Source organism: Phragmites australis, chromosome 2, assembly GCF_958298935.1.
Source record: "Phragmites australis chromosome 2, lpPhrAust1.1, whole genome shotgun sequence".
Lineage (NCBI taxonomy): Eukaryota > Viridiplantae > Streptophyta > Magnoliopsida > Poales > Poaceae > Phragmites > Phragmites australis.
This window is the reverse complement of record NC_084922.1, coordinates 50,254,878-50,272,376: the sequence shown is the minus strand read 5'-3', so window position 1 is coordinate 50,272,376 and position 17,499 is coordinate 50,254,878. Positions and strand designations below refer to the sequence as shown.

The 17,499-nt window shown below is 44.4% G+C and overlaps 2 protein-coding genes and 1 long non-coding RNA gene across 4 annotated transcripts; all 3 read left to right on the top strand.

Moving 5' to 3' along the window:
• Positions 1-7,217: 7,217 nt before the first annotated feature.
• Positions 7,218-7,973, top strand: LOC133909590 (uncharacterized). Its single transcript, XR_009908408.1, has 3 exons — positions 7,218-7,264; positions 7,448-7,544; positions 7,720-7,973. It is a non-coding gene; the product is annotated as an uncharacterized LOC133909590 (long non-coding RNA).
• A 2,120-nt stretch (positions 7,974-10,093) lies between these two features.
• Positions 10,094-14,010, top strand: LOC133909588 (U-box domain-containing protein 43-like). 2 transcript variants are annotated; one of them, XM_062352088.1, is made up of 3 exons: positions 10,094-10,640; positions 11,400-11,700; positions 12,082-14,010. In XM_062352088.1, exons 1-3 carry the CDS (start codon positions 10,368-10,370, stop codon positions 13,536-13,538), a joined length of 2,031 nt encoding a protein of 676 aa, XP_062208072.1. In that variant the 5' UTR covers positions 10,094-10,367; the 3' UTR covers positions 13,539-14,010. The 2 variants fall into 2 exon arrangements, with proteins under 2 accessions (XP_062208072.1, XP_062208073.1); XM_062352089.1 differs by having other exon boundaries at positions 10,531-10,640; positions 11,378-11,700.
• Positions 14,011-14,246: 236 nt separating this feature from the next.
• On the top strand, positions 14,247-17,234 carry LOC133909589 (pyrroline-5-carboxylate reductase-like). Its single transcript, XM_062352090.1, has 7 exons — positions 14,247-14,668; positions 14,789-14,837; positions 15,193-15,284; positions 15,864-15,936; positions 16,410-16,530; positions 16,622-16,727; positions 16,921-17,234. The coding sequence occupies exons 1-7, from the start codon at positions 14,438-14,440 to the stop codon at positions 17,101-17,103; spliced, it is 855 nt and encodes a 284-aa protein (XP_062208074.1). The 5' UTR covers positions 14,247-14,437; the 3' UTR covers positions 17,104-17,234.
• Positions 17,235-17,499: the final 265 nt, after the last annotated feature.

Here is a 17,499-nt window from a genome sequence, read left to right as displayed (position 1 = left end):
ACTACCCTAAGCTCAAGAAGATGGAAGACCGCGACTACGACAATGACAAGCACAAGAAGAAGAACAAGATTATCTTCTTTAATAAGAATTGTGACAAGATGGCCAAGAAGGCAGGCAAGACAGCCTCTAGGACGTTCGTGACAGCTCTCGGTGACATCGACACATCTTCTAGCAAGGAGGAGAGCTCAGAGGAGAAGGAGCTGCTGGTGAAGGACAAGAAGAAGAAGAACAAGGACTTCACTAGACTCTGCTTCATGGCGGACGACAATAACGATAGCGACTTCGAGCTTGATCCCTCTGAGGTATTATCTTCCTACGACCAGCTTTATATCCAAGTTGATACCTTGAATGATACTCTTGTTATCTAGGATATGTTACTTAAGAAAGTTATGCGTGAGTTGAAGGATCTCATGCCTAAGTATGAGTCTATTTCTACTGAAATTGCACTACTTAGGTCTAGATCTGATGATGAGAAGTGTGAGAGTTGTTTGGTGGTTATGGTTGACCTTGCCGAGTTTCAAAATGTGTATGCTCAAGTCATCAGTCAGTTTGAGAGTGCTGACAAGAAGCTCCTTGAGGATGAGTTTAGGTCTACTCTCTTATACGCTTGCAAGAATTGTCCATTGCTTGCAAAGAATGTTGAGTTAAAAGATAAGCGCATTAGAGAGCTAGAATCTAGATTGTAGAGTGCTAAGAGTTCTAAGAATGTGCAGTCGAATTGCTCCATCTACACCATCTTTCAGGACAAACTCAGTTGGGTTGGAGGGCAAGTTCAGAATCTCTTGTCTCATGTCCCAAAAATGCTAATTTCATAACTAAGCATGTGTAATTGTCATCGCATGTTCTACACGTATTTGTCTATCAAAGACTAGTTAAGCATGTTTCAAATACCTTAGAGATGGCTTATAGCGCTTTGGAGAATCCCTAAATATGTTGGAGAAGGAAAAGAATAGAAGGAGATTGATGAGGAGAGACTTAGAAAAAATTCAGCAAAAGAACCCCCTCGCGGTCTGACCAAGGTCACCCCCTTTATGTATGGATGGTGAAAGTGCATCTAGGCCCCTAAGTGGGTTTTGAGGATAATGATAAAACAATTAAAGAACTAATGAGTTTTATGAGTTATGGACAGGTATTAGTTCCATCAAGTGAAAAATGTGACGCGTTGTGACCCCCCCCCCCCAAAAAGGATAAAGAAAAAGTGGCTTGGCTCCTATGCTTTTTAAATTATTTTATGCTTTATATTTGAGTTTATGATGTCGTACTATAAAGGGGGACATAAAATCTCTTGGTTGTACAGAGACAGTGCTCAAAAGTCCAAACAAACCCATGAGAGTCTTAGAAAGTTAGCCCTAAAACCCTTGTTTCAGAAAAATACGGAAGGTCCGCACTTTTCTGCGGAGTATCCGCACTTGTGCGGAGGGTCTGCACTTTAGTGTGTTCACGGCTAACTGCGAAAGGTCCGCACTTTTCTGCGGAGGGTCCGCATAAGTGCGGAGGTTCCGGACTTATGCGGAGAGTCCGCACTTTTCGAAGCATAACGGCTAGTTTTTTAGTGTGGAGTATAAAAACCCCACACCCTTCAATGCAACAGCATCTGAGCCCTTTATTTCCAACCAGCTTTGAGACAAAGGCTTCTAGCACATTAAAAACTCCTTTCCACTCCCCTTTTGTGATGCTTGTTGAGATCTTTGCTAGGGTTGAGTGAATTTAAGCAAGAGTGCTAGTGAAGTACAAAGACACCTTTTGAGCACTCGTTTCTTCGTTAAGCTGGTGATTTCAAGTTTTTTACTCTTGGTGGTTCGTCCACATAGACGGCAAGGCGTTGCCCATTGAGCTTCCAAGTTTGTGGTGAGCCTCGGGACGTTTGTATCACCCCGACAAGTTGAGTAAGAAACCCGAAGCTCGATCTTTGTGGTCGCTTTGGTGAGGATAGGGTTAGAAAAGACCCGGTTTTTTGTGAGCTCCTCAACGGAGACGTAGGCACTTCTTTGTGAAGTGACCAAACTCTGGTAAATAAATTCTTGTGTCAACCTTGTTCAATTTCTAGCATTTGTTTATAATCTTTCGTTTGAATAGAATTCTAGGGTTTAAACCCGATCTATCTCGTTGCAAAGTTTGAGCTGCAGGTATTTGATCTTATATGGTGTTATACATCTACTGATGGTTGGTAACCCATAAACTTGTCACTCAATATCTCAGATTTTGCTCCAGTTCAAACTTTCTCAAAAGTCCGGAGTATCCGCACTTTTCTTTGGAACCTCCGGACAAGTGCGGAGGTTCCGGACAAAAGTGCGAAAGGTCTAAACTTTTTTAATCCGCTGTTTTAAGTTTGCAGAATTTTTAGATTTTGCCTATTCACCCCCCCCCCCTCTAGGCGACATTTCAGATGGTCTGTTGGGAAATATTGATGTTGGCTATTGATGTATTGCTATGTTTCTATTTACATTTATGTGTAAGTTATTGGTTACAGGTATGTTGGTTAAGCATAGGTGCTCACACATATGTGTCTAGGTTGCTTAAGCATATTAATGTACTTAACCTTGTGATCTTTTTCTTGCTAATGCCTCAATGCATGATCCTTAGAGTCGGGTTATTTATATATACCCTATATGGATTAAGTATTGCGAGTACCTTCGTACTCAGCTACTCTACAGGTTTTGCAGGTGAGGAAGATGTGGTGTTTGGCTACTTCACGCCTGCCGGGGGTGGAGGGCATGAGTAGGAAACTGCTCGGTGGTCGTGCTTTTGGGGTGAAGCCTAAGGGCATATGGCTTCACCCACCTTTTGTGGTGTATAGTTTTTGTTTCCGCTGCGTATTTCTCTTTTAGCTAAGAGTTGATCAGTTTTAGTTTCCTCCTAGATCTCTTTTGATGTAAAATATTAAACTTGTTTATGCTTAAGAACTCGTAATATAATTTAATTGCTCGTTCTTTATTAATCTTGGTTGTGATTGCTTATATTAGAAAGGCACGTGTTCCGATCTTAGGCACAAAACACGTGTTGGGACTACCGGGATGATATTCTGGTTAATCATTGAAGTCGTGATTATGTAAATGATCGACTTTTTGATTAACTAGAATATTATTTGGACCGTTCCTTACATCTTGACTGAGAATGAATATCTCCTTTCTCTAGTGGAGAAATGCTGAGAGGGTAAGAGAAAAATGAATTTGATCTTGGTAAGACCAAGATGTGTGCTGACAAGGCAGGTTTAGCTTTGGGTTTGGACTTTGAGAGAGTTGCTTACACCAGTCCTTACAAGAACGTCTTTACTGCACCCACTACCCTAGAGATAGAGAAAGCCAAGATCAATACCGCATAATCCATAACAGAAAAGAACAAGCCTACACCACAACCTACAAACAAGAAACTCACATCACAACCCAAGAGAGTTCCACAGCCAAAGATAAGGGCACCTGTGAGAGAGCCTAGAGTGATCGGTAGTCGAGTTCTAGAGAGACACTACCACTGCACCTACTGCCAAAGAGAGAGACATCTTATTGTGTTTTGCTTTCTCCATAGGAGAGATGAGATGTGTGAGTGGGAGTAGAGCACCCAGGACATATACCATCCCTCTGTCGTGTGGCTCACAGGCCAGCGTCGCCTGTCGTTTCTGTCAAGTCTTCTCGTCGGGCTATCCCACTGCTGACACCAGAGCAAGCCCACCGACAATGTAGCAAGCCCACAGCCAGTGGAGTAAGGTCGCCACCAGCGAATCAAGGCTTCCACCATCTCAGTGTCAATCAGACCTCTCTTTCGGATCACCTTGTGTAATTCATATCAGTCCCTGGATCAGTAGCTGGTACGTATCTATTTTCAACAGAAATAGATATCACAGGCATACATCAATTAAGTACGAATATTAGGCTACATCACAAAGTTCATCAATAATGGCCCGTAGGTATAATTAAATAAATCCTCACAGTTCAATGGAAATAACGCAAAAGTGACACATGCCCTACAGGCAACTTGAGTGCAGACGAAACTAGCTTCTCCTTCAACAAAGTCAGCCTCTGAATCATCTAGGTCCATAAATAGCAAGTGTACGTACATAAGGTACTCAGCAAGTCCTACCTCAAGGAGAGACATTAGATGCATATAGGTAGATCAAGGATAAGACTGTAGAGTCTTAGGGTTTTGCATGAAACTAGTTTTTGATATAAGGTTCAATTTATAAAGACTATCTTAAAAGCATTTCTGAGGATAACACATAAGTCGAGCTTATGGGGGTCATCAACCCTAGGGGGAGATACTTCAATCCCACCAGTTTTCACACTTTTTTTGTCAGTGTACACACAGTCCAGGATACTCAAGGCACATAGCTAACACCTTCTTTTTAAAACACGGGCACACTGCCCACTCACACACCAAGGAGATACTCACGCCGAAAAGCTAATCATTGTGATCAAACCATAGCATGTCCTTGATCGAGGACACGACTATCCAAATAAGTTTAACACTCTGCAGAGGTTGTACACTTTACCCACAAGATATGCACAAGCTCTCACCTTAACAACTGGTGAAGCTGTCATAACAAGACGCAACGACCTTATAACGTAGTCACAATATCCACCCATGGAGCATTAAGATATGAGGTGCCTTAGAAGATCCACGGGAAGGACTACTTAGCAATCCTAAAGCTCTGACATATCCTTAACAGTATCACCAATCGGACCAGGGCTACGTACCACCTAAGTCTTCTCCTGGTCCACATTACCACTATCGGCCTCCGGGTGGGTACCGAACTAATTGGAGGGTGTCGGAGGGTGAACTCCTGTCGCAGGGATCCTGGGGGACCCTTTTTTAGAGATTCGGCCGGGAGGATGATCCTGAATATGTTTGCCTGAGAAATAAATGGTTATGAATGTGATGACCGGCAGTGCAGAATGATCTAATGCGGAAAGGAGTAAATGCACTGGTGTTTAGACAGGTTCGGGCCGCACGGGGGCGTAACATCCTACTCCTGTATGGATACTATATATGCCCTAAGAAAGTCCCTCAAGGATGTTGCTGGTTACAAAAATGTTGGTCTATCTTAGAACTTGGGGCTCTTTGTTGTTCAGCCTATCTCATGTTGTTCACTTCTCAGCCGTTGTTTCTCTTGTACTGTATTTTTTCACACTACTGAGCTCTCTTCTTCTTCTTTTTGTGCCGCCGGCGGCTTTAAATACCCGCCGGCAGCAGCGTGCCCCAGACGGGAGGGGGAGCACGAGTTTCGAGACACCATAAATGGAAAGGGCGTCATCATTTCCTCTGGGCAAAGTGACCGGGGGTGGAAAATGCGTCGCATGCCCGGTCATCCGTCACCATAAATGCACTGGCAACGGGCGCCGTGGAGAGGGCCCACCGGGCAGACACAGAGCGGCCCGGCGTGCCCGTCCTGTCTTGTTCCCCTGCCACAACAGCGCGGCAGACGGAACGTCTCGGCCCTTACGATGTTATCCCGAGACGGGCCGGATAGCACAGGATGGGACCCGTGCAATTAATAACCCCACGCCCCTCTGCCAGAACGTGCCAGGAACTGACGCTGAGCGCGGTAGGAGCAGTTGGAGGTGACAGGCCACGCACACTCTTTAAATGCGGCCTTGGGCCTTTGACTGGCTGACACCTCATCGGTGGGCCTCTCGGGGGCCACTGCCAGGGGGCTCCCTGGGTCGTCGGGGTACCGAGTGCTCGGGGGGCGCCGTTCGCCTCCCCGAGCACTCTCTCCCGAGAATACCCTTTCTTGTCGTCGGGGTACCGAGTGCTCAGGCACACTTGTACGGATCCTCGGGGAACCGAGTGCTCGGGGGCTGCTGCACGCAGCCCCGAGCACTCTCTCCCGGAACTTCCTTCGGTGGGTCCTCGGGATACTTGTGTGCCCAGGGGGCCACCGCTAGCGACCCCGGGCACGTTTCTCCCGGTACTTAGCTTTTCTGGTCGTCGGGGGACTTGGGTGCTCGGAGGTCACCGTACACCTTCCCGAGTACTGTCTTCCCGGTACTTAGATTTCGTGGATTATCGGGGAACTGGGGTACTTCGGGGGCCACCGATTGTGGCCCCGAGCGCCCTCTCCCAGGACTCGATCTTTTTCACCTTGCGGGAGAGACTCTGCGGGATGACGCCATGTGGCGGATTGCTGGCCTGGCCTCGGGATTCGGGGACCTCCGATTCCTGATACACCGACAGAGGGATAGGTCAAGTCTTGCTCATTTAGGCTATATGGTTGTACGAATGGATATTAGATAGGATGTCACAGTGAACCGATCTTTATACGACCGAGGCAAGTGTCTCCTAACAAGAATACCACAAAAGCGAACCTTGCTCCAAGTTAGGTCCCATCTTTATGGGGTACTTTACTCACCCTTATTAACAATACTATAGAGTTTTCCAGGAACACAAGTCTTACATGCACACGCACGAAGTACATAACACTTCACATTTTTTTAAAGGTATGATTAACATATGTAAATAATCTTGTTCTTTCTTTTGAGCAAAGCAATCCTAAGCATGCTATGTAAATAATCTTTTAGTTTCTTTCTATTGGCTCTGTGTTTGTTGTAAGTTTTTTTTAATGTGATTTTCGTTTTGGTTTTTAGACTAAAAGTTTAGCAAATTTTGAAGTGATTTTTTTTGTTGTTAGAGACATAAAATTTGCACACATATGTGTACAAGTATTAAATTTGCTTGCCTCTATTCTATCAACTTTGAGGATTTTTTTTCTCTAAATTTTTTTAAGTGCATTGGATAATTAAATAAGAAAAGATCATCAGTTAAAAAAAAATGATTGAGACGCTTGTTCACTCTTTAATCGTATCTCGATTCTACAGTAAGGCAGCAAGTCAGCAAGCCAGGACAGCAGAACTGCCTCTCGAATATTGATTGATAGTGAGGAAACAGGTGTAACGCAACTTTATTAATTTTGTTAAAGCTACATTTGATTATCGAACAGGGAATCCCTCGGCGAGTTGTCAATCTCTGGCTGAGTGTCAGAAAAGGTGATGGCGCCTTTGGCCTCTCATCTCTTTCCATGTGTTGAGGATTAGTCAGAAGGGTTATCTGTAAGAAGACTAAGCCAGCAAGGAAGGTACTAGTGATACATCTCATTGCAGGCCTTGCAGCGAGGCTATATAAATACAGGGACTTGTATTGTTAAGAACCCAACCAAGACATCTACTTATCAGTCGAAATCTTTGCTCGCTGCATCATCCTCCACAAGTAGTTGTTGCGTACTCTGTAGCACAAAGGATGGAGAACAACAGCAACAGCCAGCCTCCACCCCCAGGTCTTGATTTCTGAATCCTTGTTCCCAACAGAATACGCCTCGGTTTCTTTGGCAGCTGGACTTGATGGCAAAGTTTTTTTTTTAATTTGAGTTAGTTACTGGTTTCTTTGTCTTTAGCTGGATTTGATGTCAAAGTTTTTTTTAAATGATTTGGTTAGTTCATGCGTGGATGGATATATGCAGGCTACCCGACTTCGGCAGGTGCAGAACAGCAGGGAGGGAAGAAGTCGCGCCAGGGGAAGACAACCTCACGCGGAGAGAAAGGCTTCGTTGAAGGATGGTATGTGCTTCCTACCACTCTGCTAATCGCAATCTGTTGGTTTGCTGTTCAATCTCTCTGAAGCTTGGCGTAAGCCTGAAGAAATATTTGACGTGTTTAATTTCAGTATTGCTGCGCTCTGCTGCTGCTGGATCTGCGAGATGTGCTGCTAATAGCCAGCTCCATCGTGCTGCAGACATGATGAACGCCTGCTCTCAGATGGGGGCGTGGAGATATGCATACGCATGCATGACGACGCAGCTGTTGTTGTTCAGTGTTTACCGGGTTGTATTAGTTTAGGGAGCTCAATAACTGAAACGATGTACTGCCAGCGTTGTGATATACGTGCTTCGTGTGTATGCATCGTGTATTGTACGTATTGACGGTTCCGTGAGTCGTTTACATACGTGAACCTTGTATGTTTTACTTGAAAAAACGATGTCTGTTGTACGTGCTTGTTTTTTTAGTTGTATTGTAAAAACCGGTATCGGCAGCCGTAGTTTGAGCTGCATCCCAACTCAGCCCGATGATGGCCCTCCGTGGGCTGGTACGCGATGAAGGATCCGACGATTTTGTCACCATGGGCCGCCGTGTGTCACGAACTTGGATCAGATGGTTTAGGCAGTGCTTGGTTCGTTGTACGAATCAAATGTGCACTAATTAATTTGGGATTTAAGTATGTCTTGATGTTTGGTTAGTTGAATTGTACTATTTTATTCAGGATGAGGTTGTATCGATTCCTGAATATTGGCTCTAGATGTTGTACCGACTTGTATGACGATTTTGGTCGAACGACGTCATAGGATGGAACGTACTAACGCTCAGCCATTCTGCTCACCTCCCTTGTGCGTCGCTCACCCTTTTACGTCGCCGCGTGGCTCGCAGGCCAGCGTTGCATGTCGTCTCTGTCAGGTCTTCCCGCCGGGCTGTCCCACTGCTGGCACCGGAGCAAGCCCGCCGACACTGTAGCAAGCCCACAGCCAGCGGACCAAGGTCGCCGCCAGCGGATCAAGGCTGCCGCCATCGTAGCATGCCAAGGTGAGCCTCGCTTCTCGCGACCGCCGCCCTTTGCTCGACCATCGGTGCCCCCCGGCCGGCAAAATGGCGTGCGGAGATGCACCATAAGCTTGTGTCTGTTGGTGTTGGAGCGTGCTCGATGGGAGCGCTGGTGGCTCCTCCACATCGACGTCCCTGGAGCGGCTGTTCGTTGGGCCTCGCCCCGCTGTGCGCACGAGCGCGTCTGATGCTGAGGGCCTCCCATCCAGGTCGCCACCGTCACCTCTGCTGTTTCAGGCAAGAGATTTATGGTATTTCAAGTCGCGCTTACAGATTTCGCGTCCAATTTTGAATTGCGATCGTAGAGGTTATCCAGTGGCAATCCAATCGAGCTGTTACAATTAACTGGTTATGTAGAATTCGTCGAGGCACAAGGGCCAGTGTTGTGGTCAATCCATTCGCGCTTCCTCTCATGGTTTGCACCTTGCAATTTGAACTGTGTCGAGTCTGTAGTTCTGTACTTCTGTATAGTGGAGAAGCTGCTTCTTTACTGATTTTCCACAAGGAAAGTTTTTTCGATTCCATACATATTCTATTTGATGCAACCATCTATTGTACCATCTGGTTGGTGAAAGCAACCAAACACACACTTAGAACAACGTTACTTTTTACGCTCGGCTGGACTGCGACACGATTTGGCGGTCTTTTACGCTTGGTGGTCTCTTTGACAAATGGAGCTTTCACGATAGTCGGAGTCAGCACGGACGAGCTGACTTGGTCGCGTTCCGTTCCTGTTCTCAAGAACGGGTCAAACCCCCAAAACGCGTGCTCTCATATGCCTTCGCCAAATCCGTGGTATTTAGTAACGATCGTGACGTGTTAGAGTCACAGATACCTACAGGTGAATTTACCGCCAAATTAACATCACACTAGTCAAATATTGTTTAGCTAATTTACCGTTAAATTAGACATCACACTAGACCCATAGGACCTAACTTATAGTATTAAGACATGTTTGATTGACTACATAAATTATCATATTTACCAAAACTTACTTATTCACCGGTTAAGTTTAGCAAATGTATGAATATATAACAGACGAAGACAAAGAACGAAAAACTATATCGCGCTAAAACAAAAGCAATGAACTAAACAGATGCCCAAAAAAGTGTAGCAAAACGTGTCAAAGTATGGTAACGAACCAAACGGTCCTTAATCCTCCCTCATGTGTGGAGGTTTTTTTAATTGCACTCTATCTCTTTTCCTACTTAATTGAACAGTAGAGTTCTGCCATTTCCGTTAAAAAATATTAACCTCACCGTAACCAAAAGAACTACGAAAAGTAAGAATCACTATTCTCTTCCAAATTTGATAGAGATGGAATCATTTGGTAGCTTCACTTAGCAGAGCTATTGTTTGGTTCAGTTCAGCAAAAAGGTAACCGGCCGCGTCGTGCAAATCGCGGCAATGTTCCTTCCAACGTGTCGGGCCATTCGCTAGAAACAACATGGCTTCATTTCACTGCCTCTGCTCCGCGTGTCGCAAAAATCGGGCACGGCATCCTCTGCCCGCCGTACTGCAAAAATCGGAGGCCGAGAGAGACAGCGACCCCGCCCGAGTGACCCTTCCTCTGCCTCGGGCAGGTCGTCACCTCCCACCCTCACCTCCCCCATGGACGACTTGACCTCTTCGTCGTCCTCTCCTCCACTACCCCGTTACTCCACTCCCACGCTTCCTCCTCCGACGCGCGCATTCGCCCCCGCCCGCCCCGCACAAAGTTACCATCTTTACTGCCAGCCGCTGCCGCTTGCTTCTTGTTCTCGGTGAGTTGGTTGCCGAGGCGCTGCGATGCCAAGGACGGCGCGCGAGGGTGGCGTGGCGGTGGACGTGGAGGACCTCCTGGTCCGCGTCAAGAATGGGACGGAGGCCGAGCTTGCCGACGTTGCGCGAGAGGTGGCCGCACTGGCCGAGGAGGGCAGGCTCGGGGAGGACGACGACGAGGATGGGCTCCTCGTGCCGGCGCTGCTCGCGCGGCTCGCCGGCGCGGGGGGTGCCGAGGCTAGGGTCCGCGTCATGGCCGCGCTGCGGCGGCTCGCGGGCTGCGTTGGCGGGGAGGGCAAGGTGAGTGGTGGAACGCCTCTTTTTCTGCCTCTGCTTGCGCACGCTTTGTGTTCGAGCTTGCGCACACTTTGTGTTCGATGGTATGCCCGTTCGATACTAGTTTGTTAGTATTAATTCGGATACTACCATAGTAGATCGTAGCTCTAGCTGCATTTGGGAGGACTACCATTTACCAAGCTGCCTTTAGTGCCACTTTGGATATTGTAATGGCATGCGGTGTTGTAGCTCACAAGAAGTTTGATTTAAGCTCAACCGTTTGGTGTATATATTGCAGTTTCAGTTGTGGGTCGTAACTCTTCTTCTTCTGGAACACAGTTTTTTCAGTGATCACGAAGCTCATGTCAACAGCTTAGTCCTCGTCAGTTAAAGGCTCCATAGTTACTTGGCCGGAAAAAATTCTGAAATGCTACGGTGCTGAACTTTGGCTTACTGTTTCGATTTCTTGAATGTCTGACTGGAATTATAGAGCTTTATCATGCCAATTATCTATTCCCTCACTGGATCGTATGTTCATATTAGCTCTGACTACAATGCTATGGAGTATCACTACAAATTCTTTTATTGATCACAAAAAAGTTTTACAACAACAACAACAACGCCTTTTAGGCCCAAGCAAGTTGGGGTAGGCTAGAGATCAATCAAATTTATGAATCGGTTATTAAAGTTACATCTTCTGATTCTTTCTTGTGACACTTAGTATCTCCTTTTTCCCTTTATTTCTTGCCTTCATGAGATAGGATTTGCTCCATGGCTCTGCAGGAGAGGTTGGCAAGCATCGAGGCACTTTCAAGCATTGTGCGTTCTTTGTCCAGAGATGTTGATGAGAGAAAGGAAGCAATTGCAGTGCTCTTGTATCTGTCAGACATCCCACAAGTTCGGCAGAGGATTGGCAGGATCAAAGGATGTATTGTAATGTTAGTCACATTGAGGAATGCAGATGAATTAGGCACCAACGATGATGCAGAGAAGTTGCTACACATTTTGTCGTTCAACCCACAAAATGTGCTGTTGATGGCAGAGGCTGGTTATTTTCAACCATTGATACAGTACCTGAAAGAAGGTATTATAATCTACCATACCATGCTTCAACCTGAAATTGTTCAGTGTATGTGAACACATCTAAAATTAGGTGAACATTTCCCATTCTTGTACAAAGCACTTAAGAAGATTCAGAAACTGCAAAATTGAGCTCTGATCAGAACAATAGCCTCTTGGGAAAAATGGAAGAGATATTGCAAAATGGAAATAGTGGAAGATTAGCACATGTTAACTGTTACTAATTCCGTCAGTTCTTTTGACCTCTTCTTCACCAGGCTACAATACTCCGACACAAATTCCCAGAAGCAACTTCAGATTTTATTTTGGAATATTAGTGTCAACTGCAACTTTCTCCACTCTAACATATGATCATCTAAGACTTGTTCTCTTATTTACTTTGCAGGTTCTGACATGAACAAGGTCCTAATGGCAACCGCTATTTCAAAACTGTTCCTATCTGAACAGATGAAATCTTCCCTTGGAGAAGATGGAGCTGTTGAGCCCCTTGTGGAAATGTTTAAATATGGAAATCTTGAAGCCAAGCACTCAGCCTTAGGTGCCTTACGTAATCTTTCTAGCTCTCTACAAAATGCAGGACTTTTGATAAATTCTGGCATAACAGGACCACTGCTCCAGCTTCTTTTCTCTGTGACATCAGTGCTCATGACCCTCAGAGAGCCAGCCTCAGCTATACTTGCAGCTATAGCACAATCTGAACGTATTCTACTACATAAAGATGTAGCTCCTCAGATGCTCTCACTTCTTAATTTATCAAGTCCAGTAATTCAACTTCATCTTCTAAGAGCCCTAAATAGTATTTCTGGGCACACAAATGCTAAAAGAGCCAGAAGTAAAATTAGGCAAAATGGAGGGGTGCAACTCCTCCTGCCATTCCTAACAGAAAAGAATGTGGATATCAAAATTGCTGCTTTGAATTTAATGTTCCATCTATCAAAAGATTCTTCTCAAGAATTGGCGGAACAATTGAGGGAGACTCATCTAGATATTTTGGTAAAGATTATCTCTTCACCTACATCTCGAGATGAGAAGGCTGCAGCTGTCGGTATCCTAAGCAACCTCCCAGTGACAGATAAGAAGATTACCGAGATTCTCATGCAAGCAAACTTGCTTCCTATTCTGATCTCCTTATTTGAGGCAAACATCATAGCATCTTTGACACCTCAAAGAATGTGGATGCTTGAGGGCATTGCTGGTGTATTTGTTCGGTTCACAGTTACTTGGGATAAGAAACTACAGAGTTTGGCAGTTGGATATGGGGTGGTTCCTTGCCTTGTTAAGTTGCTTTTAGAAGGATCAGTAGACGCCAAGTCCAAAGCAGCAACATCCTTGTCTCAACTGTCACAGAGTTCAATGGCACTGCGTAAGTCAAAGTTGCCAAGGTGGCTATGTGTTCCTCCATCAGCTGAAGTTTTCTGTATAGTTCACAACTGCCAATGCACTGTCAAAAGCACTTTTTGTTTAGTAAAAGCTGGTGCTGTCAGTCCTCTGGTAAGAATACTAGAAGGTGAAGAGCGTGAAGCAGATGGAGCAGTGTTGGAAGCACTGGCTACCCTTATGCAGGATGAGATTTGGGAAAATGGAAGTATGGTGATAGAAAAGGCATCGGGAATTCATGCTTTGCTGAGAGTTGCTGAAGCGGGTGACCTGAGTGCCCAGGACAAGGCAATATGGATGTTGGAGAGGATTTTCCGGCTTGAAGCCCATAGAGAGCGGTATGGCGAAATTGCACAGGCTTTGCTCATTGATCTTGCTCAGAAAGGAAGTCCTGTCCTGAAGCCAATGATTGGCAAGATACTGGCTCACCTTGAGCTACTGCAAACACAATCGAGCTACTTTTAAGCAAGCAAGGTATTGATGCAGAGATACTGGCAGAAAATCAGAAAAATGACATGGGTAACCGGCCATCTGCAGTTATGCAGGGCTATGCCACTGCCAATGGCTGTGTCGTCAGAAATGTAGTGATACACAAGGGATGTGTAGTCAGACAATCATATTTTGAACCAAATGCTACATTGAGCTCATTTGGAAAGGTTCCAAGCAGCGGATCTTCCTACTTGACCAGAAAGTTTTCTTCAGGATTGCGCCAGATTGTGCACTCTGAATTGTGAACCGCTGTAAGTTCATAACAGATTGTTAGTTTTCGGAAGTCCAACGAATTTTGCTCGAAAGAGGAAAAGATGTTGTATAGTTAGGCATGAATCACTCCTTGTTTGTCTGTAAAGTGATAATGGTTATAGATGAAATATATGTCAAAAAGTTACCGTTTGTACAGCACACTTGTTCAACAGAGTAATTTGCAAAATATTTCCTCTGAGACGGTTGCAGAGAAAAAATACTGCTCGGTAATGTTTTCGTTTCCTTGTCACTAGCTTTTTACGAATTGTGTTTTCTCTACAGAAAAATTATAAATATTTAAAAGTATACAATACTAATGAAGTATATTTTACGATGAATCTAACGATATAAATTTTTTACATATCTATAAATTTTTAATAGAAAAAACGAAGGATCAAAATTACTATGGAAAAAATTGGTGATAAGGAAAATAGAGATAATATCCGGTTAGATAGATCTACTGGTGGGTCTCTAGGTCCGGTAAAAAAAAATTACCATGTTTACGGGGACGAAATCCCCGTTTGTTTTACCATAAAGCCCCTGCCAGGTCGTCAGAAATCGCGCGACCGCCCAGGCGAACCCAAAAGACCCAGGCAATCCTCCGCATCCTCGCCTTCCTCGCAATGGCGGCGCCTCCTCTTCAACCCGTGTTAGCCCCCGCAGCCGCCAACGGCTGTGACGCGTTCCAGCTGGGATTCATCGGCGCGGGCAACTTGGCCGAGAGCATCGCCCGCGGCGTTGCGGCGTCGGGCGTCCTCCCGGCCTCCGCCATCCGCACGGCGCCCCACCGCCGCCCCGAGCGCGGCGTGGCCTTCGCCTCCATCGGCGCCTGCTTGCTCGACACCAATGCCCAGGTTTCTCATCGTCTCCCTCCTTTGCCCGAGTCCTCCCCAGGACTTCCCTCCTCTCGATCGGTTAATTCCTTATCCATCACTATAGAACTCTTATCTATCAATCTAATAAAATTGTGATAGGTGGTCGACGACAGTGATGTGATCGTCATCTCCGTGAAGCCTCAGATTGGTAAGAGCATCCGGTCCTGCTTTTCCGTCCTTTCTCAAAAGATGGCTCCAAGTTACCATTTCGGGGCTGGAAGATCCTATTTGTGCAAACATATCATTTGTCGCAGTCCAAATCTACTTAGAGGCGTCTCAGAAACTATCTAGACATAACTGTACAGTTGCTACAATGGATGAACTTAGTTTGGGTATGTAGCTGTTCTGTGCGTTAGGAAGTTAAAAGCTTAAGGAGTCATTCTGTGATATGTATTGCAAAATTTTCTTCTCATGATATTTGCTAGGGCGTAGGGTGATGTGGAGGTAATGTTTTGGGCTTCTATTTTTCATTCTTTTGAGATTATGCACACATCAAATTTCAGTAAAGCAGGTTCTACTTGAGCTGAAGCCCTTGTTGTCAGAAGAAAAGCTTTTAGTGTCCATAGCTGCTGGCATCAAAATGAAAGATTTACAGGTCAGCATGCATTTCGAATCTTATTAATCTATATATGCTAACTGCCTAACTCTTGGATTTATTTGGAACCAATTTTCTGTCTGTTTAGATAGATTGTGATAAAATGTTTTCCAGTAGCTCCATAAAATTTGTAGTTCATTCCTTTCGTTTTTCAGTTGAATCATAGTTTTCACTGTATGCCAAACTAACCACCGTTTCTAAAACTATCGAAAAGAATAACATTACCTGGTGAAAGTTTTTAAGTTGAGCTATGTAGCATTTTGTCTCCACGAGACTATTACCTATGACACTATTAATTTCTCTAGATCACATTTTGCATCTTACATTGGAGTACTACTTGTGACAATACAGTGACGTTTTGGACATGGACATAGTCTCCAAACATAACTTTAACAAGTCATTTTGCATTAGATAATTAATTTTAAACATTATACAATTGTTACATCGTGAAATTATTTTCAAACATGTACCATTGCCATACAGCTGATCTAAAACATATAAAGATAATATAAGTCAAATTAAAATAGTCTGACTACATGAGTTCCTAAATGTCACCCGTTTTTTCCTCTTCTATTCCAGGATTGGTCTGGTCAACGACGAATTATTAGAGTAATGCCCAACACCCCTTCAGCTGTTGGGCAAGCAGCATCAGGTAACCATATGCTGACAATCTGCTCACCATCCTTTTCCTCTATAGTTTGATTTATATAATTTGAACATGTAGCCATAACACATGCAAATTCTTGATAATCAACATAGTCTTTCCTACCAAGTTATCAGTTGAATTGAAATATGTAATATTCCCTTCTTCATGATAAGTGTTTGAAAAAAAAATGCTATGCAGCATCTGCCACGACTCACGAAGTAGCTTTACTGTTATGTTTAATAACTATGGTTGTAACAAATCCGGCTTCACAACACGTCTGCCAAGAAAAAATATTTTATTTTTCTGATTCATGGCAGATTTTTTTTTTTTTTTTTTGTGTTGTTGTTGTTGCTGGTGAATTAAGTAAAAGGATATCTGACTAGTCACTTTCATGCCTTCTTTGACATTAATGAAATTTTTGTTTCCCTGCTCCAATAAAAGGGAGTGTATCAATTGCTAATGTTGCTGCATCTCTTTAGTGATGTGTTTGGGGGAGATGGCTACTCAGGGTGATGAAGACCGTGTAAGAAGTTTATTCAGTGCCATTGGAAAAGTTTGGACAGCTGAAGAGAAATATTTTGATGCTGTTACTGGCTTGAGGTATGCGGCTGATTCTGTATATGACATTCAAGGAAGCTGTAATGATCATCATTTGGATAATGGACTTGTATTTCCATCTTATTGTAAACAGTGGTAGTGGCCCAGCCTACATTTTCTTAGCAATAGAGGCCATGGCTGATGGTGGAGTTGCTGCTGGACTACCTCGGGACCTTGCTCTTGCTCTTGCATCTCAGACAGTGAGTGCTCACTCCCTTAAGATATGCTGTGATCCACTGTTTGATACATTGTTTAGTAATTCTTTGTGTCATCATCTCGTGGCTGACGTTTGTATTTTCCTTCAGTAAACTGAGTTCCTTTATGCATTATGTTTCATTTCAATATACAAAATAAGCATTTTTTTCTACCACCGTCTTGTTATCTGCTACTTAGGTTCTTGGCGCTGCAACCATGGTGAGCCAGACGGGAAAACATCCAGGTCAACTGAAGGATCAGGTCACTTCTCCAGCAGGAACTACCATAGCCGGGATTCAGGAGCTTGAGAAGGGTGCATTTCGTGGAACCCTGATAAATGCTGTTGTTGCTGCCGCAAAGCGATGCCGGGAACTATCATAGAGTTAGGTCGATATTTATTCTGGCGGAATTTTGTCGATGTTGAATTTTGTTAATATATGTGTTAGATGGCAAGGTGCGAATTGTCTGGAATATTGGGATAATAACTTCGTGACAGCTTTAGAGCGGCAAGATGTGATGTGTTATATATGTTTTGGAGAAGCACGTGGCATACGGTTAATTATATGTTTCCTTGCTGAGATAGAATCATACAAATCCTAGTGCTTTCGGTTTCCAAAATTGCAAGAGCCAAGTTTGGTGTGCCTGCCAACATTAAAACTGAGTCTGCCCGCAAGCCTAGAAATGGCGTGAGACTGGTTAACAAATAATACAAAATAGAAGAGTACAAAAAATTTCACAAGCCAAAGGATTAAGCACGCAAAAAAAAAAAGTTTTTAG